The sequence below is a fragment of the Heliangelus exortis genome, chromosome 4 (genome assembly GCF_036169615.1).
Source record: "Heliangelus exortis chromosome 4, bHelExo1.hap1, whole genome shotgun sequence".
Lineage (NCBI taxonomy): Eukaryota > Metazoa > Chordata > Aves > Apodiformes > Trochilidae > Heliangelus > Heliangelus exortis.
Window position 1 is genome coordinate 8,423,718 of NC_092425.1, and position 19,188 is coordinate 8,442,905.

A 19,188-nucleotide genomic window follows, 5' to 3' on the forward strand; every position below is an offset into this window, starting at 1 on the left:
TAATGTTCACATTTCTCAGGAAGAATTACCAGGTCACCATAGCTTACACTCAACAGCTACCCATAAGAGAAAGGGAATAATTCTTAAGGTATTTGCATCATTGATTACATAATCAAGAATGTGGGCTGTCAATTGTTAATGAGTCATTAATTGCATCTCTCAGTGGGACTCCACACACTCAGCCTGGCTCTCCAGGATCATGCTTACAGCACCAGAAGGCTGTGCTGCCATTCAGAGAGACTTAGACAGGCTGGAGAGTTGGGCAGGGAGAAACATGATGAAATTCAACAAGGGGAAGTGTAGAGTTTTGCATTTGGGGAAGAACAACACGATGTCCCAGTATAGGTTGGGGGCTGACCTGCTGGAGAGCAGTGTAGGTGAAAGAGACCTGGGGGTCCTGGTAGACAAGAAGATGCCCATGAGCCAGCAATGTGCCCTTGTGGCCAAGAAGGCCAATGGCATCCTGGGGTGCATTAGAAGGGGGTGGTTGGTAGGTCAAGAGAGGTTCTCCTCCCCCTCTGCTCTGCCCTGGTGAGGCCACATCTGGAATATTGTGTCCAGTTCTGGGCCCCTCAGTTCCAGAAGGACAGGGAACTGCTTGAGAGAGTCCAGCGCAGAGCTACTAAGATGATTAAGGGAGTGGAACATCTCCCTTATGAGGAAAGGCTGAGGGAGCTGGGTCTCTTTAGTTTGGAGAAAAGGAGACTGAGGGGTGACCTCATCAATGTTTTCAAATATGTAAGGGGTGAGTGTCAGGGAGATGGAGTTAGGCTTTTCTCAGTGGTGACCAGTGATAGGACAAGGGGTAATGGGTGTAAATTGGAGCATAGGAGGTTCAAGTTGAATATCAGAAAAAATTTTTTTACTGTAAGGGTGACAGAGCCCTGGAACAGGCTGCCCAGGGAGGTTGTGGAGTCTCCTTCACTGGAGACATTCAAAACCCACCTGGACACGTTCCTAGGGGATGTACTCTAGGGGGCCCTGCTCTGGCAGGGGGGGTTGGACTAGATGATCTTTCGAGGTCCCTTCCAACCCCTAGGATTCTATGATTCTATGATTCCCTCTCAGGGAAGGTCTCTATTAGCACAAGGCATATTCTCTGGGCATTCTGGGTATGCTTCTCCAAGACTTGCTACACATATGAGTATTTTACTTTTAACCATCCACCACAAACAACTTCTGATGCCACTGAAAAGTTTCTTTCCCTTTGTGCCACTTGGCAGCACTGCCTGTTGACCCAGCCCAGGAAGCACTTGTTTATGCTGCCACTCACAGTCACACTTCAGCTCCTCAGACTGTGCAGGGAAGCTGAACCTTGCTTCAAAGTCCTTGTTTTCCCTCTCACAAATCGATGTTCAGTCTTTAATTCAGCCACAGCTAACCTGCTGTAGGGGCAAGGTGCACTGAAAGAGAGGCCAGTGGGTTCTTGCCCCCCCTTCCATCCCTTTATTATATCTCTAGAGATCAGGATGCTGCAGAAAAAGCTGATGGATCCCCCCCCACCATGTGAAATCTATTGCAAATCTATTTCCAAGTCTTCCTGAATCCTATTTTTTATTTTATTATGATAGAAAGTATATCCAGTAAACAGTAAATATTTCACTAAGCAATATAAAACCATCAGTTGCTGGTAATTCAGTTGCTGGCTATTATTTGATGAGATGTTTGAAATGTAAGTATTTAAAACTATTGTTAGTAAATGTCTATAAATACATTTTTTTTTTTTTTTATTCCTGGTAGGAAACAAAAAAAAGTAAAAATTCTTTGAAATCCAATAATAGATTTAAAAACACGATAATAACTGGGTTTCAGCTATGGGTTTTATTTTAAGTTGGAAAGATAGTTTAAAATAGAACAACTCTATAAATAAGATCTACTCAGTTTTATTTTTAGCTTATCATAGTTGAAAATTAATACTTTGCTTAAACTACTACATTATAAAAATCACATATTTCATCACAATGTGCAGTGTACTTGTTAATCTGCCTCTGAAAACAGACCCAAAATTAAAGCAAATCTTTTCTTTCAGCATTTTAGACTGCTCAGATTTAAAACCCTGCTTGTGTATAAGAAAAACATGTCTCAAGAAAACTCTTGTGATATTATTTTTGTTAGCATAACAAAAATAAGACATTTCTTACACTGCATACTGACCCATTTATGCACCATGATAAGATTTATTACTACATCAGACTTTAGCTTCCCATGAAAATGGTAAAAGGAAAAAAAAAGAAGTTCAGAATTTCCCTCCAGTTTATGTACTGATAAATTTAATTAAATCAACAGCAATCATTACATAAAATGACACTAACTAGGTCAATTCATCAGAATATGAATCTAGATTAAAAATCAGGTTTAAGATGTACTTTTTGGACCCGTGCCGAACTAGCAAGCTCTTTTCCTCTGTTCACAGAGTACTAAGAATAAAAATAAGAACAAAACCTGGCTGCAAATGTAAATACATCAGAGTCCTTAATTAGCACATGCAAATGTAAGTTCAGAAAATTGCTTAATATCTAAAATGTTCAAAATCGCAACTTCTATTTGTAAAAATTTAGCAATTATATTCCGTGTAATTAGGTGTAAATTTTAAGGATATGCATTAATCACAATCTGTTTTTGTGAATAGGATTAATTAGTTTTTGTAATAGCATATGCAAGTCAAGATTAACAGTGAATGAGACTTGCTCAAGTAACAGTCTAAATGAAGTCAGCATCACAAATTTTAGAGGTTTTTTTAAAAACAAAGGGAACTACATACTTCAGTATCATTTCAGAAACTTTAACAGTAGAAGGAAATACAGAAAAGAAAAGAACATGGCCACAAAAAACACACAGCAATGAACTTTTCTTATGATGGACCAGAAATCCCTGGCAAAGTGCTAATGATATCCATACATCTGGATCTGAGAGTTCAGCACACTAAAACAGGAGATAACAGAGAGGGGAACAGAATATTTACTTCTCTCTTCCTTGGAAGCAATAATTTCCTAAATACCTGTGCTGTGGGCTTCTGTGTAAGTTACAGTTTCATCACAAATCTGGATGTGATCAGAACCTAATCAAATAATCTGCAATGGTCACAGAAGGGAGAGAGGCTGATAGAGAAAGCTGTCTTCAAACTGCAGTGAAGGAGAGCAAGGCATAACTTTAAAAAAAAACTTTTAAATTCAGGAGGCTAAACCAAGGAAACAACAGACAAGTGGTGTCCCTCACAGTTCTCACAATTTGTAAAGAGCTTTTACTTCAATCTTGATATATGTGTTAGATGAATTGTACAATAAATGTCAGACTGTTCTACTTAGGCAGCACAAATTAATGAGCAATATATTCAATTTCAGATCTCATTATATATATATAATATTATATAGGTATAAGTGTATATATATATATATATATATATATATATATATAAAGATCCCACCCGTGACACCCTTCACAGCAGCCTATCTGTACCTTTGAACAGCGAAGCAGATTTCTGTTCTGGCCAAGGTAAAACCATTTCAATAGTGGAATTCAGTGGAATTCCTTCTAGAATATTACAGTTTCATGCATTCATACAAAGTGCAAAGCAATTAATACTCATTACTTCAGGGTAAAGTTTCTGGCACATTTCACATAAAAAAGGCTCACACTGAAAAACCTCCATTATGCTAATTAAGAATATAATGAGGAGAAAAAGGAGACGCATTAATGAAAAAGGACTCTTTAAAAAAATAAAAACCAAGAAAAAAATCCAAGCAAACCAAACAACAAAGCAAACAGAACAAAACCAAACCCACAAAATTTTAAAGTAATTGTTTATTCTATAAAATTTACAAGCTCCTCAAATCTGACTAAAAAGTTGTGCCAAGGTCATACACTTTTGAGAAAAAAAAAAAAAATAGCTAAAGATTTTGTGACAATCCTTATTTAACTTATTTTTTTTAACATGGGTATACAGCCTACTTTGCAGTAACTGATACAGATATTGAGGAAAATAAATTAAGCATTAATTTCTTTCCAACTGGAAATTTTATTCTACACCCAACAGTTTTCCCTCATTACTTCATTGGTACCTCAATATAAAATTGCACCCCACATTATTAGTTCTGCACTGTCAATATGACTAAAAAGAAAGTATAAAAGAGACACTTCAAGGAAAGATTTCAAGTAAGAATGAGAATCCCATATGGGAAAGATGACTCTTCACAAATGAGTGCAGAATTAGTGGAAACCAAACTTCTGACAAAGAAGAAACAAACAATCAAAAAAGAAGAGAAGGAACAGAGAATAGAAAATCAGTGAACTGTAATGGGCCAATGAGGCAACTTTACAAGAACAGGAAGTGAAGGCACTGCAAGTTTCCAGAGAACATTTCAAAGAAAGATTAGAGTAAAAATATGAAAAAAAATTAACACTTCCTTAAATATATTGTACATTCTTCAACCCTGCTCCCCTCCCCAGTGCCTCAACCCCCTTATTGCTTCTAAAAGACAAAAATTTCCTGTAGGAAGCAGACCTTTTCCAGAAATAATGTATTTGTTAACCTGTGAGAACTGACCTGGACTTCAATCTTGGGAGAGACATAAAAGCAATTGTCATGTGCTGAGGGAGGTTTCCCCACTTATTATTTGAAACAACAGCTCTCACACACACAGCTAGTGGAGCAAATTTAAGCAACGAGGGGTTATGGAATAACAGATCACATTACTGTTGAGTTTGGGCAATGCATTTAGCAAAAAGGAAAAAAAAAATTAATTATTATTTGCAAAAGAAAACCCAGATCCTAAACAAATGTGTAGAGGAGATTTTGAGTGACTCAACCTAATACCTTCAGGTAGTTCAATATAATGTTCTGTCATCCCAAAGTGAACATGGAAGTTGAGTCAGGCTTGTTCCTTGTTCTTCAATCAACAACAGAGCCTCCCCTGGCTATAGATACTGAGCTGAACATCCTAAATACTTGTGCAGGTATTTTGTCTTAGGGTGATGGCTAAGAAAATCTGGAGCAGCATCCTGCTTCCCCTGGGCAAGAATTCTCTAGGAACAGGATAGTTCACTGATTTCTTTAACTGAGCCTTTAAATGGCCTCCCATGAAATGGAGATCAAGTCTTGCCATGGAAAATATCCAATGGGTATGCTTTCCCCAGGTGTATTTGATAAGATTTTTATTTGGTCCTGCAATAATCTACTCGAATTAATACAAAACAAGATAAGTATTTGGTGATCTCTTGGCCTCAAGTCTTTCAACATGTTTTCATGCTTATGCTAAAATAATGGTAGTAATATGAGAATAATTAAATTTATCAGAAGTAAACCAGCACATTACATTCATTACTTACAACCAAAAGGCAAGGGGAAGCAATAGTTGGAATAATGCAGGATACAAAGCTAAAAGTAGTGTATTCAGTAGATGGAAATGTGCTGAATTCCCAGTACTGTCAAAACATTAAATCCTCCTATGTTACCCATTTTAAAAGTTATATAAAATTACCATTACACAGATTGAAAAAAGCATATTTAACAGAAGTTAAAAGAAAAAGTATGACTTCCTGGTTTCTGTTATTTTTCAAGTTTTAAAAGTATGCTTGATGGGTGATAAAAACTATGTTTTATGGAAAAGAAAGGAGAGGATGAGCCAAATGCACAGAGATAATAAAAACAATACAGCAAGATAAAAGGAAATGAGAAAAGGAGCAACAGCAGGAGAAAATAATGAGCCAGAACAAAAACCCCACCACTAACAGGGTTTGCAAACACTCCCAACAGCAAAAGAAATTTGCAAACATGGCAACAAGAGATTGAAGAAAGGAATAAAGAAAAACCTGGGGTTTGGGAATGGAATCAAGCAACTAATTTCTTCCCTTCCTGCTTCAGAGATTAAAATAAATTCTTAGATTCAAGCATTTGGCCCTTTTGGCAAAATATGCCCCATGTATATAATATCTACTTAATCTGCTTCTCAGCATAAATATGTTCAATAAAAACAGAACTATGGTGATAAACTACTACTGAGAAACACCTATTAAAAATTGTGAATGCTGGTTTTATCACCACTACAGATAATGAGAAAAACATTAATCAAACTAACATCATAATGAAGAATAATCAAACAAAACCAAAGCCAGAACATATGCCTTCAAGGATGTTGTCAGGATAGAGAATCACAAGGAAAGTAAACTCAGGAAAAAAAAAGGTAATTACCAGTTTTCAGGTTGATAAAAATTCTATTTTCATTTGGTAAAGTGGACAGTTTAATAGCAACATCCCTTCTCTTTTTCTGTCCTTGTGGCTAATACCAGGAAATAGCACTGAGCTGTCACAATCTTCAGAAGGCAGACCTATTGTTCTTCATGTGTATTTTTGCAGAGGGAAATATTAAAAAGAAAATACTAACAGATGTGGGTACACTCTGATGGATTCATAAAATGTCTTGACTTCCTCCTTGTTCTCACTAATTTTGTCTTTCATACTCCTTGTCTATGCTATTTTACCAACCCAGTGACTCTCATGTCACATCTAGGAATTTCATAACAAGGAAATTTTTAGAGGTTTTGCTCTTTAAGTTACTGTTGAGTTCCCACCTGTACTATTTCAAAAAGATTTGAAAAATTAATTCACTAGCAATGCGAGAGCAGGTATAAGCAATGTACTTATACAAATTTTATTTTAATGTGTTTAAGAGATTTCTTATTGTTTTGCAAATAGTTTGTTCCCACAGATTAAACTGCCAATGTTTGAAAAATGCTTGTGAAGTGGCTACTATAAAATTTGTGGTCCAAATTTGACAGGTAGACTCTACCTGCTATTCAACTCCTATTTTGTTGACACCAACTTTGTACACTCTCAACTGCTGTATAGATTTAAGAGAAAATGTGGTGAAGAAACACCAAATACACAGGATTGCTCATAAAGATTTGGTACACCACTCTGCCAAAGATTTTCCAAAACAGTAATATCAAATGCAATACTAATTGACTGCCAATATATAGACAGTGCTGCCTTCTTTTAAAATGGCTATTTTTAAGTTGGCTTTATTGATACAAAATTTGATTGCTAGATAATTTTGAATGAGAACAGAGGAAGTCTGAATGCTAACAAAGCATGGAGTAAATTCTGGTTTCCTTTTTTTCTTTTTTTATTTAATTAGGCCTTTTTACTGACACTGAAGATCATTTTCTCTCAAATAAATTGAACACAGTCATGGCTAAACCTAAATGACCTCTAATCCAAACACTTGCACTTAACTCCATACGACAAAAACCAGTTTCAGCATTGCTGCAATTTAACACAGTACTCCAATCAATGTATTGATTTTTCAAGCCAGCTTGCAAGCACAGACCCATTTTTTGTGTAATTTATTAAGGTTAATTGTTTTGAGAATGTAATTAAATGGGAGTGGTGTTACATGCCAAAAATTTCCTTCTGAGGCTTGGACCATGTATCTGACACATTCGATTCAATGCCCAGCTCCTGGAGCAAAAAGAGGTCTCTTGGCCTGAAGCACCAACAGAAGTTCTGCCAACACTGACTCGCTCACTCCTAGGATAAATTTACAGTATTCCTCACCAATACCACCAGTCTCTGTTTCCCCAGGTATTTTGGAACACATTAGTTTCTGAATTTGCTACACACCTAAAACCAAACACTTTGTCGACCCCTTTGTAATACTCATCCCTCACACACTAACAGATCTGCAAGTCCAAGGAAAGATTTTACTAATGTGAAAAACAGTTATAAAATTAATAACATCAATCCCAACAAGGTCAACTGTGGGGTTATGTTTTGCTTTTGTTTGCAATGGTTTTATGTGGCAGTGTTGGCAGTGGGAAGCCTGCAGGGCAGCCTCTGTGAGAAGCAGTCAGCACAGATGCTTCCAGCCAGCTCTGCAATGGGCCCAGTGTTGAAATGGATCCACAAACAGCACAGCGAGCATCAGGGAAGCTGGTGGTGGGACTGTGAAAACATATTTCAAAAGGGCAAAACAAGGCAAAGCAGAGGACTGAAGGAAAAAAATGGCAAGAAAAAGCCCTGTGAACACCAAGGTGAAGACTGAAGGGAAAGGAGGTGCTCCAGGCACCAGAGAAGATCCTGACAGCACTGCACTGGGGTGACTGGATGTGCCCTGAAGGAACTGCAGCACATGGAGAGCCCATGCTGGAGCGCAGTCAGCCCCTCTGTTTCAGATCCCAACTGAAAAACAGGGAAGAAAAAAATTACCTCATATCCCTGTCTCAAATTCACTGGGATACTGTCACATTTTCCAAGCAGTCCTATAAACTCTTTCTGTGGCTTTAGCTCATCTTCTATTCACTTTTTAGATGCATTCTCACATAAACAATGGGCCCACTTCTGTCCAGTTACCACAATGATTAAAAATTCTGGGATTTATTTTGATATATATATGTAGATAAGAAACCATTTTTGGTAGGCAACTATAATAAATGAACTGTTTCTCTAGTAAGCCAGGGGACAGCTAGCCAAGCTTTCAAAAAAGCAGTGGGATTATGAGCAGATACATGACAATGTCTGAAGAGCCATCATTAGTCTCAGCAAATTTATTCATGTTCTGCAATTACTTCAGTGTTTTCAGAGATGCTTACCTGGATGCTTCAAAAACATACAGACTCCTAAAAGTTGACTCAATTGGAGCCAGGCAGAACCATTGAACTGGTGCTTTTTCAAACTTCCACTCTAACGAGCGAACCTTGTCTTTCTTCATTTTATCTTTATTTCTGCAATACTTGAAATTTGGCCGTTGCTTAGGGGTTCTCTTTTTAGAATTGATTCATAACTTAACTCCCATAGTAGATTTGTTTCAGCATTCATTTCTTCTCAATTATTAACAGACACAAAGATAAAATACAGATGTCCAGAGATGCACAGATACATATTCACAGAGATGCTTTGTGGCACTTGCACATGGGGAAGTTCATGCCTCTGATGTGTACACTTCAAATTGTTTCACATAGTTAAGGTATAAAGATTCTACTGCTCCTGACATCTGTTCCTCTCATGCAGCTGTGCTTCACCCATTCTTTGCTTCATAATTAATACTATGTCAGTGAAGGTGTTTGCAGTTCTCTCCAAATATTTGATCCTCTATAAGCACCATTATGCAATACGGATCAGGCCCCCCTGTTTTAGGATCAAATATAAAGCTATCAATTAATTTCATCATGAAAATTAACAGCACCACTGGGTTTTTCCTGGATGATTTTCGGAACCTAAAGGTCTCCCTGAAAGTAATGAAGCTGGTACTGAATATAAAGTTGTAACATGATATCTAATTCCCATGCTTTCAACTTTAGCACAATGGTTTTTTGCCATGAACTTTCTAGTAAACAAACAGAACTTTTCTTCCTTTTACTGCTGGTATCCAGTAGATTCTAACTTCAATTTAATGCCTTTTTATACACTACAAAAGTAATGTATTACTATTCCCCAAGTATAATTTATAATTCTTTCCTTTCCTTCTTGCTGTTTTATCATTGATGTTGACTCTTAAGAAGCAGAAACTTCAATTATCAAAAATGAATACATCAATACTAAAAGAGAACTGCACTGAAATGAAGGCAGGGTGCACATCCGAGAGCTACGCTTTCTACTGCACTTCTGTTGAGAAAGCACTAGAAATAGTTCAGGGATAGAAATGGTATTTTCCATTTCTATTATTGGTATAACATAGGTCATATATGCTATTACCTCCCAAGCTCTTAAAACTTTAACTCTTATCTAAAATATAAAGCATACTGAACAGTTATTAAACTATAATCTAAATGATGAAGTAGCGTACATATACTTAAAAAACACTGGTTAACACTGGATAAACTCAGCTCCAGAAAATAAGCCACTGATTTCCTATTTATACACAACAAAATTTCCAGCCCTTTCACCATGTACACAGTACCTATATCCAAAACCAGCCTCAGTGATCAACTTTCAAATTATTTTAGAGGCCTATTGTAAGCTTTGTAAGCTATAGGAATTCTTTATTGATGCAAATGCATATTGAGGTACAGCAGAATAATTTATATGCCAGTAGTCACACTGTTCTACATGTTTTCACATTGAAATTGCTTCAAAAGATATTAAAAAAAAAAAAAAAAAAGCACTGACAAATGAAAAAAAAAATCAACTAAAACAGAATATTTTCTGCCTCTCTATCCCACCCCAGGTTTTTTTGAGACTCATCTGCCTCCTTGACGGCTCATACCTCTGAAATTCATTCTTGTTCCTTCTCAGCCTTTCAACATTTACCACAAAACATTTGCTCTACCTCTAATATTTTTACACCTGCATTAATTTTAAATATGGTGATTTAATTTCTACTTTTCCCCTTCCCATTGCACTCCAACAGGCCTAAGTTCCTGGAGGAAAGTGCAGCAAACAAACCCAGGTTACCCAGAACCACTCGAAAGGCATCACATGGAGAAAGAACAATGTGCACTACTTAAAATAACAAACCTCTGCTCTTCCTAAATGTCAATACTCAAAATTAGAACTGACTAATTTGCCAATATTGTTTGACCATTGTATCTCAGTTAACACAGTGGTGCCATTCTTTGAAACAAGATACAGCCTTTAATCAAGCTAACAGCATGGACATCAAGATTTAGGCTTGTTTGGCACGCTTGGATATTTACTTCAGCTTTAAAGAGCAGTTATCTAATGACCATGTTACTATTACCTTTTTTTTTCACCAGTTGTTCAGTTTTTCACATCTGTGGGGCATAATACCTTGTATGTAGCTTACATGGCAAAGTTTTAGTAGCAGGGTTGTGGGTGGCTTTGTCAGCCAGTTACTCACCATCAAAGGAAAGACACCTTTGGAGTCATGCAAAAGCAGCTGGACTTGAAATAAATTATAAAGAGCAAGGTGTACAACATGTTAACAAACACATCAGAGATATCCCAACCAAATTCTAGAATGGGGAGAAAGATATCATCAATGTCAACATCAGATTACTGCCAAGGAGTTGCAATACCATTCCCACGACTGACCTGAAGCCATTTACTTTCAGAGCATGAAAGGCTGTGCAAGAGCAGAGATAGGTACCAGCAACTTTATTTACATTTAATTTTTTACTGTTTGAACTAGATGTGTTAGTATCACTGCAAGAATAACTAAAACAAAAGAATCTTTGATCAGACTGTTAAAACGTTAATTAAACTAATATTAAGTTCTTGCCTATGCATATAAAGTGTGTGCTCTGCCCACACTGACTGTGTCTCCTTGAAGGCTGAGTAGTATCTGTCAATCATGATTTTTTTTTCCACACTATCCAAATGCTATGTGAGCCAAAAAATAAGCCTGAGTAAGTTCTTATCGGTTCATACCAATTTGTAAAATTATAAAACAATAAAAATAAAACAAAGAAATTGCAAAGCAGCTATTGAAAATGACAGGTCATTTCATTTCATGAGGAAGTTAAAATTCTAACTCTTATGCTCTTTACTACCAAAGTCAAAGGGCTATGTTCAGTTTTGCACTGAACTCTATTAGGCCACAGGTTTGGAAAGACACCAACTTTTGAGCATTGTAAGTATTCTTTCACAGACTTAGGAGGAACAGATATAAAGCTTATTATTTAGGTAGTGAAACTAGTTTTCTTCCCACCAGAATTGTGAAAATGTTTTTTTTCTTCTTTCCACTGCTGTTCTTTCAACTGACTTAACAGTCTCTTCACCCTTTCCATTTTCAGGATTCATTTCTTTAAGAAAAATACAGATCTTTGTGCCCACAAGTCAATGGACAATGTCCTCTCTATTGGCTTCCAGATAGCAGAATCCTACCAGTACTAAAAATACTACCATGATAAAGATTCTGATGGGAAAAAAAAAAAAAAAAAAAAGCATGGCAGACAGCATGAAACATTTCTACACTAATCAACGACTTCTAATAGCAAGGAAGAGAAAAAAGAATGGTAGCAGACGAAGTTCAACAGGAAGGTTAAGTTCAAAAGGATGATATCCTCATGCTCAGTTCCGTTGTTTCTTGAGATTATTTGCTACTTCAAAGGTATTTCAAGATACTTCCAACAAATACAGTAACAACTATGCAGTATGCATGCAAGGACTTCTCAGAAAGCCTGACCAAAGGGGCTATAGACAATACTGAAGATGGCTGTTATGAACAAAAGAGGAAAAGATGATACAAGATTGATAAACAATAAAACCACGTTAAGTGGTACAGAAACAGCCAGCATAATGCAACATCACTTGTGAAGAGGGTTCATTCATTTTGAAGAGCTGCATGAATGTTTAGTTTTAGACTGCTTTTATTTTCAGTTTGGATCCATTTAAGAATAACTGCTGAAATGTTATTTTAAGTGAGATTAGGATGTCCTCTGAAATTAAAGCTTCAGGTGCTAAACAGCTCCTCCAGTAGAGCAACATTTACATTATGAGGCTTAATCAAAATGGCACAGTAATAACATTTAAGTATCATCTCTTTTTAGTAAGCAAAGGTATAAGCCAGAAAGGATTAAAAATACTGCAGGCACAAACATCTTCTTATCTTACCTGGTAAGGGTGGCTGTAGACTACATCCTCAGGTGAATGAAGTCAATCCTGGGTAAGTGAACAATGAAGCAACTAATAGTGGTGGCAGGGTTTATGCTGAACTCTCCAGTTTGCTTCTGATTTCTTGCTTAATAAGAGCACAAACCAGGAATTATCTCCCCCCTTGCCTTTTCCTTTGGACAACAACAGTGTCCTGGGTTAGTGCTGTGGTGCATTGGAAGCAGGTGGTGCCACAAGGGTGGTTCCTGTGAGAAGCTGCTGGAAGCTTCCTCAGCTCCAATTCTGGCCCTGCCTATGGCCAAGGCCAAGCAGATATGGGAAGCTGAATGTGCCCCTCCAAGTAACATATTCAAGAAAAGGATAATGAAACTGCAAAAAACCCACTTCAAAAACAGGGAGAGGAGGTGAGAGCAATGCCAGAGCAGAGATGCCAAAGCCAGAGAGAAAGGAGGGGGAGAAGATGCCCAAGCAGAGGTTTCCCTGCAGCCTGTGGTGAGATGGCGGCTGTGCCCCTGCAGCCCATGGAGAGTGGAGCACATTGGAGCAGTCCTTGAAAGACCATGGTGGGGCAGACCTGGATTTGCAGCCAATGAAGGATTACATTGGGCAGACACGGATCTGCGGCCAGTGCAGGATCATGAGGGAGCAGATCTGGGTCTGCAGCCGTGGAGGAGCCCGTGTCAGAGGAGGTGACTGTTCCCGCAGCAGCCGTGACTCTGTGGGCAGCCCAGGCTGGAGCAGTTCCTGAGGGACTGCACCTCACGGGAGGGACTCGTGTCCCAGGGGTTCCTGAAGGACTCTCCCATGAGAGGGACCCTGCGTTAGGGCAGGGGAAGAATGTGAGGAGTCCTCCCCTGAGGAGGAAGGAGCGGCAGAAACACCGAGTGGGGAACTGACCCTGAACCCCCCTGCCCGTCCCCTGTGCCCTGAGGGGGAGGCGGCAGTGAAGTGACCCTGGACCGGGGAGAGGGGAGGGAGGGGGGGAAGAAGGGATTCAGATCTGGCCAGGGTTTCTCTTTCTCCTTGTAGATTACATTAATTCATTTTATTTACCAATTTGAGTCTCTCTGTTTTTTTGACCAATACCGTAAGTGAGGAGAGATGATCTCCCTGTCCTTGTCTGGATTAACGGTCTCATTAGGTGTTTTTTCTCCTTATCCCACAGGGGATTGGGGTGAGTGAGCAGAGGCCTGGTTGGTACCACCTGGGCCTAAACTGTGACAAACAGCGATCCACTCAAGGAACAAAGTCCCATCCAGCAAACACAACACTTGCATTTCTCACATCAGTGCTGTCTTAGCAACATCTCTTAGAAGCTGATGTACTCAGAAAATAAGACAAAATGCAAAGATATTAGTACAAAGCATTAAAAAAATCAGAGTTTATGTTTTTAGTATCAGTGTTCCTATTTTCTGGGATAAAGCTCAGGAAATTCTGTAAAAGCTTAACACATTTCCCATGGAAATGTCTCTCGAATCACACATAAGAATTACTTACATCATTACGAACATTCAACAAATAGACCACAAACTGAGAAGTATTGGCCCTATATTCACAAACAGTGCAAAATATTAGAAGACAAAAAAAAAAGGTTTTAAAGTAATATTTTCCTCAGGTTTCCAGATCTTGAAGATGTATTTTTTCCAACCTCAGAGACAAGCAGCACTGAAGTATTTTCTAACTTGTAGTTAATCATGTAAGGATGATTAAGGGCACAACTTGGTAAGAATAATTTTGTTTTATTTCAGATAATAACTTTGTGATCATTTACTAATTATTTATTCATAGATATGCTTAATAATGAAGATACTGCTGCCAAGATGTGATGTTTGACTGTTGATAACAAATATTACACTAAGTAGTAGAATTATTCCAGTAAGAGTAACTTGCAGCTCATTTCATATACACCACTATTTAATTAAATCCATAAATGCAGAGTGTCCAGATGTTGTTTTTTAATTTAACAATGATGGAACCAATGAGATGCTGATAGGTTTGTAAACTAAGCCTTCAGAACATGGAGAATTCCACAGGGCCTTTAAAAACAAAAAGAAAAAAAAAAAAAAAAAAAGAAAAAAGAAAAAAAGAAAAGAAATAAAATGAAATCTTAGAGATGCATGGTTTGATGGCAACACAAAGTTAAATGAAAAATGATTATTTCTACTGTATGCAGTCATGCAGGCAGCATGTAATGGTAAAGCTTCTTTTACACTAATGATCAACATAACAAATAATTCAATGACAATGAATATGAAAACAGAAATATGACTCGCCAGCCTCTGCATGACACAGTACTAGCTAGAAAACAGTTATGTACATCAGATGTCATGTTTGTACAGGGAAAATGTCACCAGAGTGAGCTTGTTTATGCTAAAAGAAAGAATCTACATGCAGCATGCACACAACATGAAAATATTTCCACATTATGATAAAATTGTGTAAGGAGATCATTCTGCACTAAAAAGCACTCATGCTAATGTACTAATAGGACAAAAATTATACATGTTGCTTTACAGTACAGTGGATATCCATGCCTCATTTCTGAATTTTGCTTGTTCATATTTTCTTCAAGGTGAATCCAGGATTTTATCACTTCTAAGAAAATGCACTCAAAACCTATTGCAAAATGCTGCTATGTTTGACAATTTGTGAATGTTATGGAATGTACTTTCCTAAATTCTCAACTCATTCTTTTTAACAAAAGTCAAATGATTTCAGTGCTGCTACGGTAGTTCCAAACCATTCTCTGGCCTGACAAACACAACACTGCTAGAATTCAGCATAATGCATGAGCAGAATCAAAAAAGTATCATCTAATGGTACAAGCATGTTTTTTTTAATTTCAATCAAATAAAAACTACTGAAAGGTCTTGTTTGTCAGTGTCCTACTTCCTTCTATCTCTAGCACAAAAGATCAGAATGGATGTAGTAAAACATTTTATTAATTCTTAAGACAACTGCTCATTTAAAGATATCATGAACTGCCAGGTATCTTTATGATGGAAAGAATATAACATGCTGAAAATACAGTCTGCAATAATATTTTGGCAAGTTGTACTTGTAAGTAGTACACAGAAATAAAAGTAAAATAAGAAATAAAATGTCTAGATGGATACACTTAAATGAAAAAGTTAACTTCTGGAGAATTCTAAGGAGAAGAAAGTGATGGAAGCTACAGCAGAAAAAGTGGGAGAAGCACAACCTTCAAAAAAACTTCTAGGATGATTAAGTAGTAAAAACTACATATCTTTGCTTCTTCCTTTTTCACCTCAAGATACCCAAGCTAAAGTTAGGGACAGTATTTTTAAGTACCTCACTTTTTATTGAGCTTTAAAAGATAGCAACAACATAACTGCAGATACTAAGACAGAAGTTTGGGACATAGAAAAGCAAAATAATTCGAAAGAAAGAGGCAAGAAAAACATTGCACTGTTAGTGCAGTGCGTATTAAAGGAAAAAAATATTTTTAAAGATACAAAGAATACAGTATTCTTTTAAATTTTGGTCTGTAAGGAAACTCAGCTATTATGTTATCAAGTCCCATATTACTACAAATATTTAAACAGCAGACACCTTATTTATAAAAGTAGCCAGAAGCCAACTTGTATTCCACAAATCAAAACTGAAGATTGTTCATACTAATTAAATACCACTAAATAACATAAATTTTACTGTTCTTTATTCCTAGAGATGCAAAAAATGGATGCATAATTCCAGTGGGTAATCAGCCCCAGAATTAAAGGGATTAGTGGAAGCCTGTCTTTTCCATACAGCATGTCTCAGTTTTGGTCCCAGAACCCAGGTACTGTTGAAGTTTATGTGAAAACCTGCATTGCTTTCTATATAGCACCAGACCCCAAACCCTCAGCCCAAGCAAGTATTCCCTGGCAAGTTCAGCACTAGTAACTTGAACCATTTATCCCTGTTGTAAGCACTGTAAAAATGCATTATTGTTCATGACTTGATGGCTAAATGGAATTCAAACACCAAGTAACATATGTTCTAATGATAAGGCAAGATGTTTGAGACAAGGGTTCGTGGGAGGCAACCATTAAAACCAAAAAAAGTTTCAGCATTTCACTACTAATGGATGAATAGTTTGACAAAATTTGCACAAGTAGGACAACCTGATCTAGTTCAGAGTGTCCCTGCTTGCTGCAGAAGGGTTGGACCATATGACCTTTAAAGGTCCCTTCCACCCCAAGTTCTATGATTCTATGACATGCTAGAAGACACAGATTCTGAAATGGTATTTTTATACTAATTTTTTATACTAGTTTTAATATTAAAAAAGGAAATTGGATATGAGAAGAGAAAATGATTGTTAGAGAAAGCTGTGGGAAAGGAATTAGCATACCAAGAACGACTTAGATATCCAGATTTGAATAGGTACACAGAAGTACAAGCAAAGACTGAAATGGTTAAGGGTTTACTTGATTTTTAAAGGTACCTTAAAAATAATAATTTTGCATTAAAGAAATCTATATAATGCATGAGTTTGCATTATTTCATTGTCTATGTTACAAAACAAACTCAGAGAGGAAAGACATAAATGGAGAAAAATAATCTAGTAGTAACATGCAACAGCCCGTTGACATCAGTCTCCAGGGTGGGGCAAGGAGGGGAAGAGGCAGAAGTAGGATGTAATTTCTGCTTTATGCCACAAAATCCAACTCATTTCACACTGTAACAAATGATGCAACACTGTGGGCAGGATTTAAATTCAATTGGAAAGTTCAGGAAATTCAAATACTTTAGTATTCTGTTCCCCTGCCCTAGAGGACACAATGCAACCTAATTCACAGCATCCATAAATATTGCTGGATGGCTGCCAGGGATGTTGAGGAGCACAGAAATGAGTTGGAAGGGAACAGTTTGAGCATTCCACCTCCATGCGGTCCATTCCCTCCTAGTGAAACACAGAGGCTCTGCAGAAAGCAGAGCACAGGCTTTGAGAAGAGAGGCTTGCTGCTCAAGGCAATGTACAGCAAGCAACAAAACAAATATAAATATATGAGTATGAATAACTATTAATTTTAATATTGCATGGTAGTTCAGGTGTTTAGAGTCAGTGCTTATGACTATAGTCAGTGTATCATCCATCACTGTTGTAAATGCAATGTTGGTGATCACCAAGGAAAGGAATCTTTGTAGTTATGCAAATCAAAGAGTAAGCAGAGTAGAAGCAATGCCACAGGAGTTTGTTGCTTGAGAGTCCAGAAGCATAATACAAAGTGTAAGGACCACTAACCAGGAAGAGACTCTCATTAAATGGGGAGTAAGTTAAGAATCAATCCAAAACCTGTTTACATCTTCTTTGCTCTCAGTACGAGACAAAGAACAAACAGCGTAGCTGTTCTGAGATGTGAAACCTGTAATATCAGCACCTGGCAAACACAGAGAGGGCATTGCAGAAACCATGTCAGCTCTTAGGAATTTCTGCTCTGTGTAGAATAAATTAGAGTACAAATTCTTTTAATTGAAAGGTTGATAAAGATTGGCAAAGCAGTGCTGATCTGGGCTTCTTCTGATGAAAGAAAGAAGAGAGCTGTGCTGTGATTGTTTAACTGTGCTTTCAACAGCTTTTGAGACACGTTTTAATGAGAAGCAATTACCAATGAGTTAGCACATGTTGCTGAGTGTTTGTGGGATGCCCGCAGAAGGATTTGGACTACCTATTTAGCTAGCAGCTGTTACTAGAATGATTTTGCTTAGCATGACCTTGTAATTAGTCGTAATACTAGTTGATTGTATCTGTTCATCTTTGGGTCCCTTCCACTAGAGCCTGATTGGCATGGAGGAAACTAGTTCTTGATCTCTCAATAAAATAAGGCTTTAAAAGCAAAGGAAGGTGAAGGAGGATAAACTGACATTGATTATTTAAGACACATTAATTATTTATTCTTTAGCAGTCTCTCACATGAATCTGTTGTGCACATGGCTCTTCCTGCAAGACTCCAAACACGTTTTAAATGATACTCAGTATACATATCAGAAAACACAATATCTAAATTTAGGACTGTAAGGTGGAGATTCATTGACATTCTGCAGTAGAAAGCATTTAGCTTTCTAAGAAGCCTTGATAACTTTCTAACCTTGAATATGCACGGCAGGTGGCTTGGTATTTTACTTTCAGTTTAGTCAAGTAGCAAAGTAAATGTTAATCACCTAGGGTTTCCTTCTTACCAAAATGTATTTTAAACTTTCTATTTTAATTCCATCGTTAAGTTTCATATTAGATTATTTTAATATAAAAAAGGGATTAAAAGCAATGTGTTTTCCAGTTCAAACAGTTCTTTATGAGAAACATTACCCTTACTGCTACAGAATTCAGTTTCCCCTGGCTTGCTAATACAATATTCCAGTGAAATTTCAGTAGAAAAATCATAATGTGTTTCATGCAAGAAAACAGAGAAATCTACCAAAAGTATTATCCCACGATTTACAGGTATTGCAGGAGACTGCATAATCCAGATTTTGCTGATCATCTTGATAGCCAGAAACCAACTGTAATTATATCTGTTACTATATTAATTTCCATTCTGGTAGCCACACAAATACCCAAAACACTCAGTAAACACTGTTTCAACTTTTTCAGAGCAGCTCCATAAAGACATAAAGAGCATTTCTTCCCTTTGAAACATTGCATTTCTTCCTTCTTCACCCTTTTCTTCCTAAAT

The 19,188-nt window shown here is 37.2% G+C and overlaps 1 protein-coding gene across 6 annotated transcripts in view; it reads right to left on the reverse strand.

Moving 5' to 3' along the window:
- Positions 1-19,188, reverse strand: part of CCSER1 (coiled-coil serine rich protein 1) — a 669,425-nt gene that overhangs the window by 219,158 nt on the left and 431,079 nt on the right. The window contains exon 11 of one of the 6 annotated variants that reach the window (XM_071742837.1): positions 14,232-14,544. The exons of the other annotated variants lie outside the window; for them this stretch is intronic. Coding sequence (XP_071598938.1) covers positions 14,464-14,544 — 81 coding nt within the window. The 3' untranslated portion in view covers positions 14,232-14,463. Of the gene's footprint in view, positions 1-14,231; positions 14,545-19,188 lie in introns of those variants that run through there. 6 annotated transcript variants of the gene reach the window in all.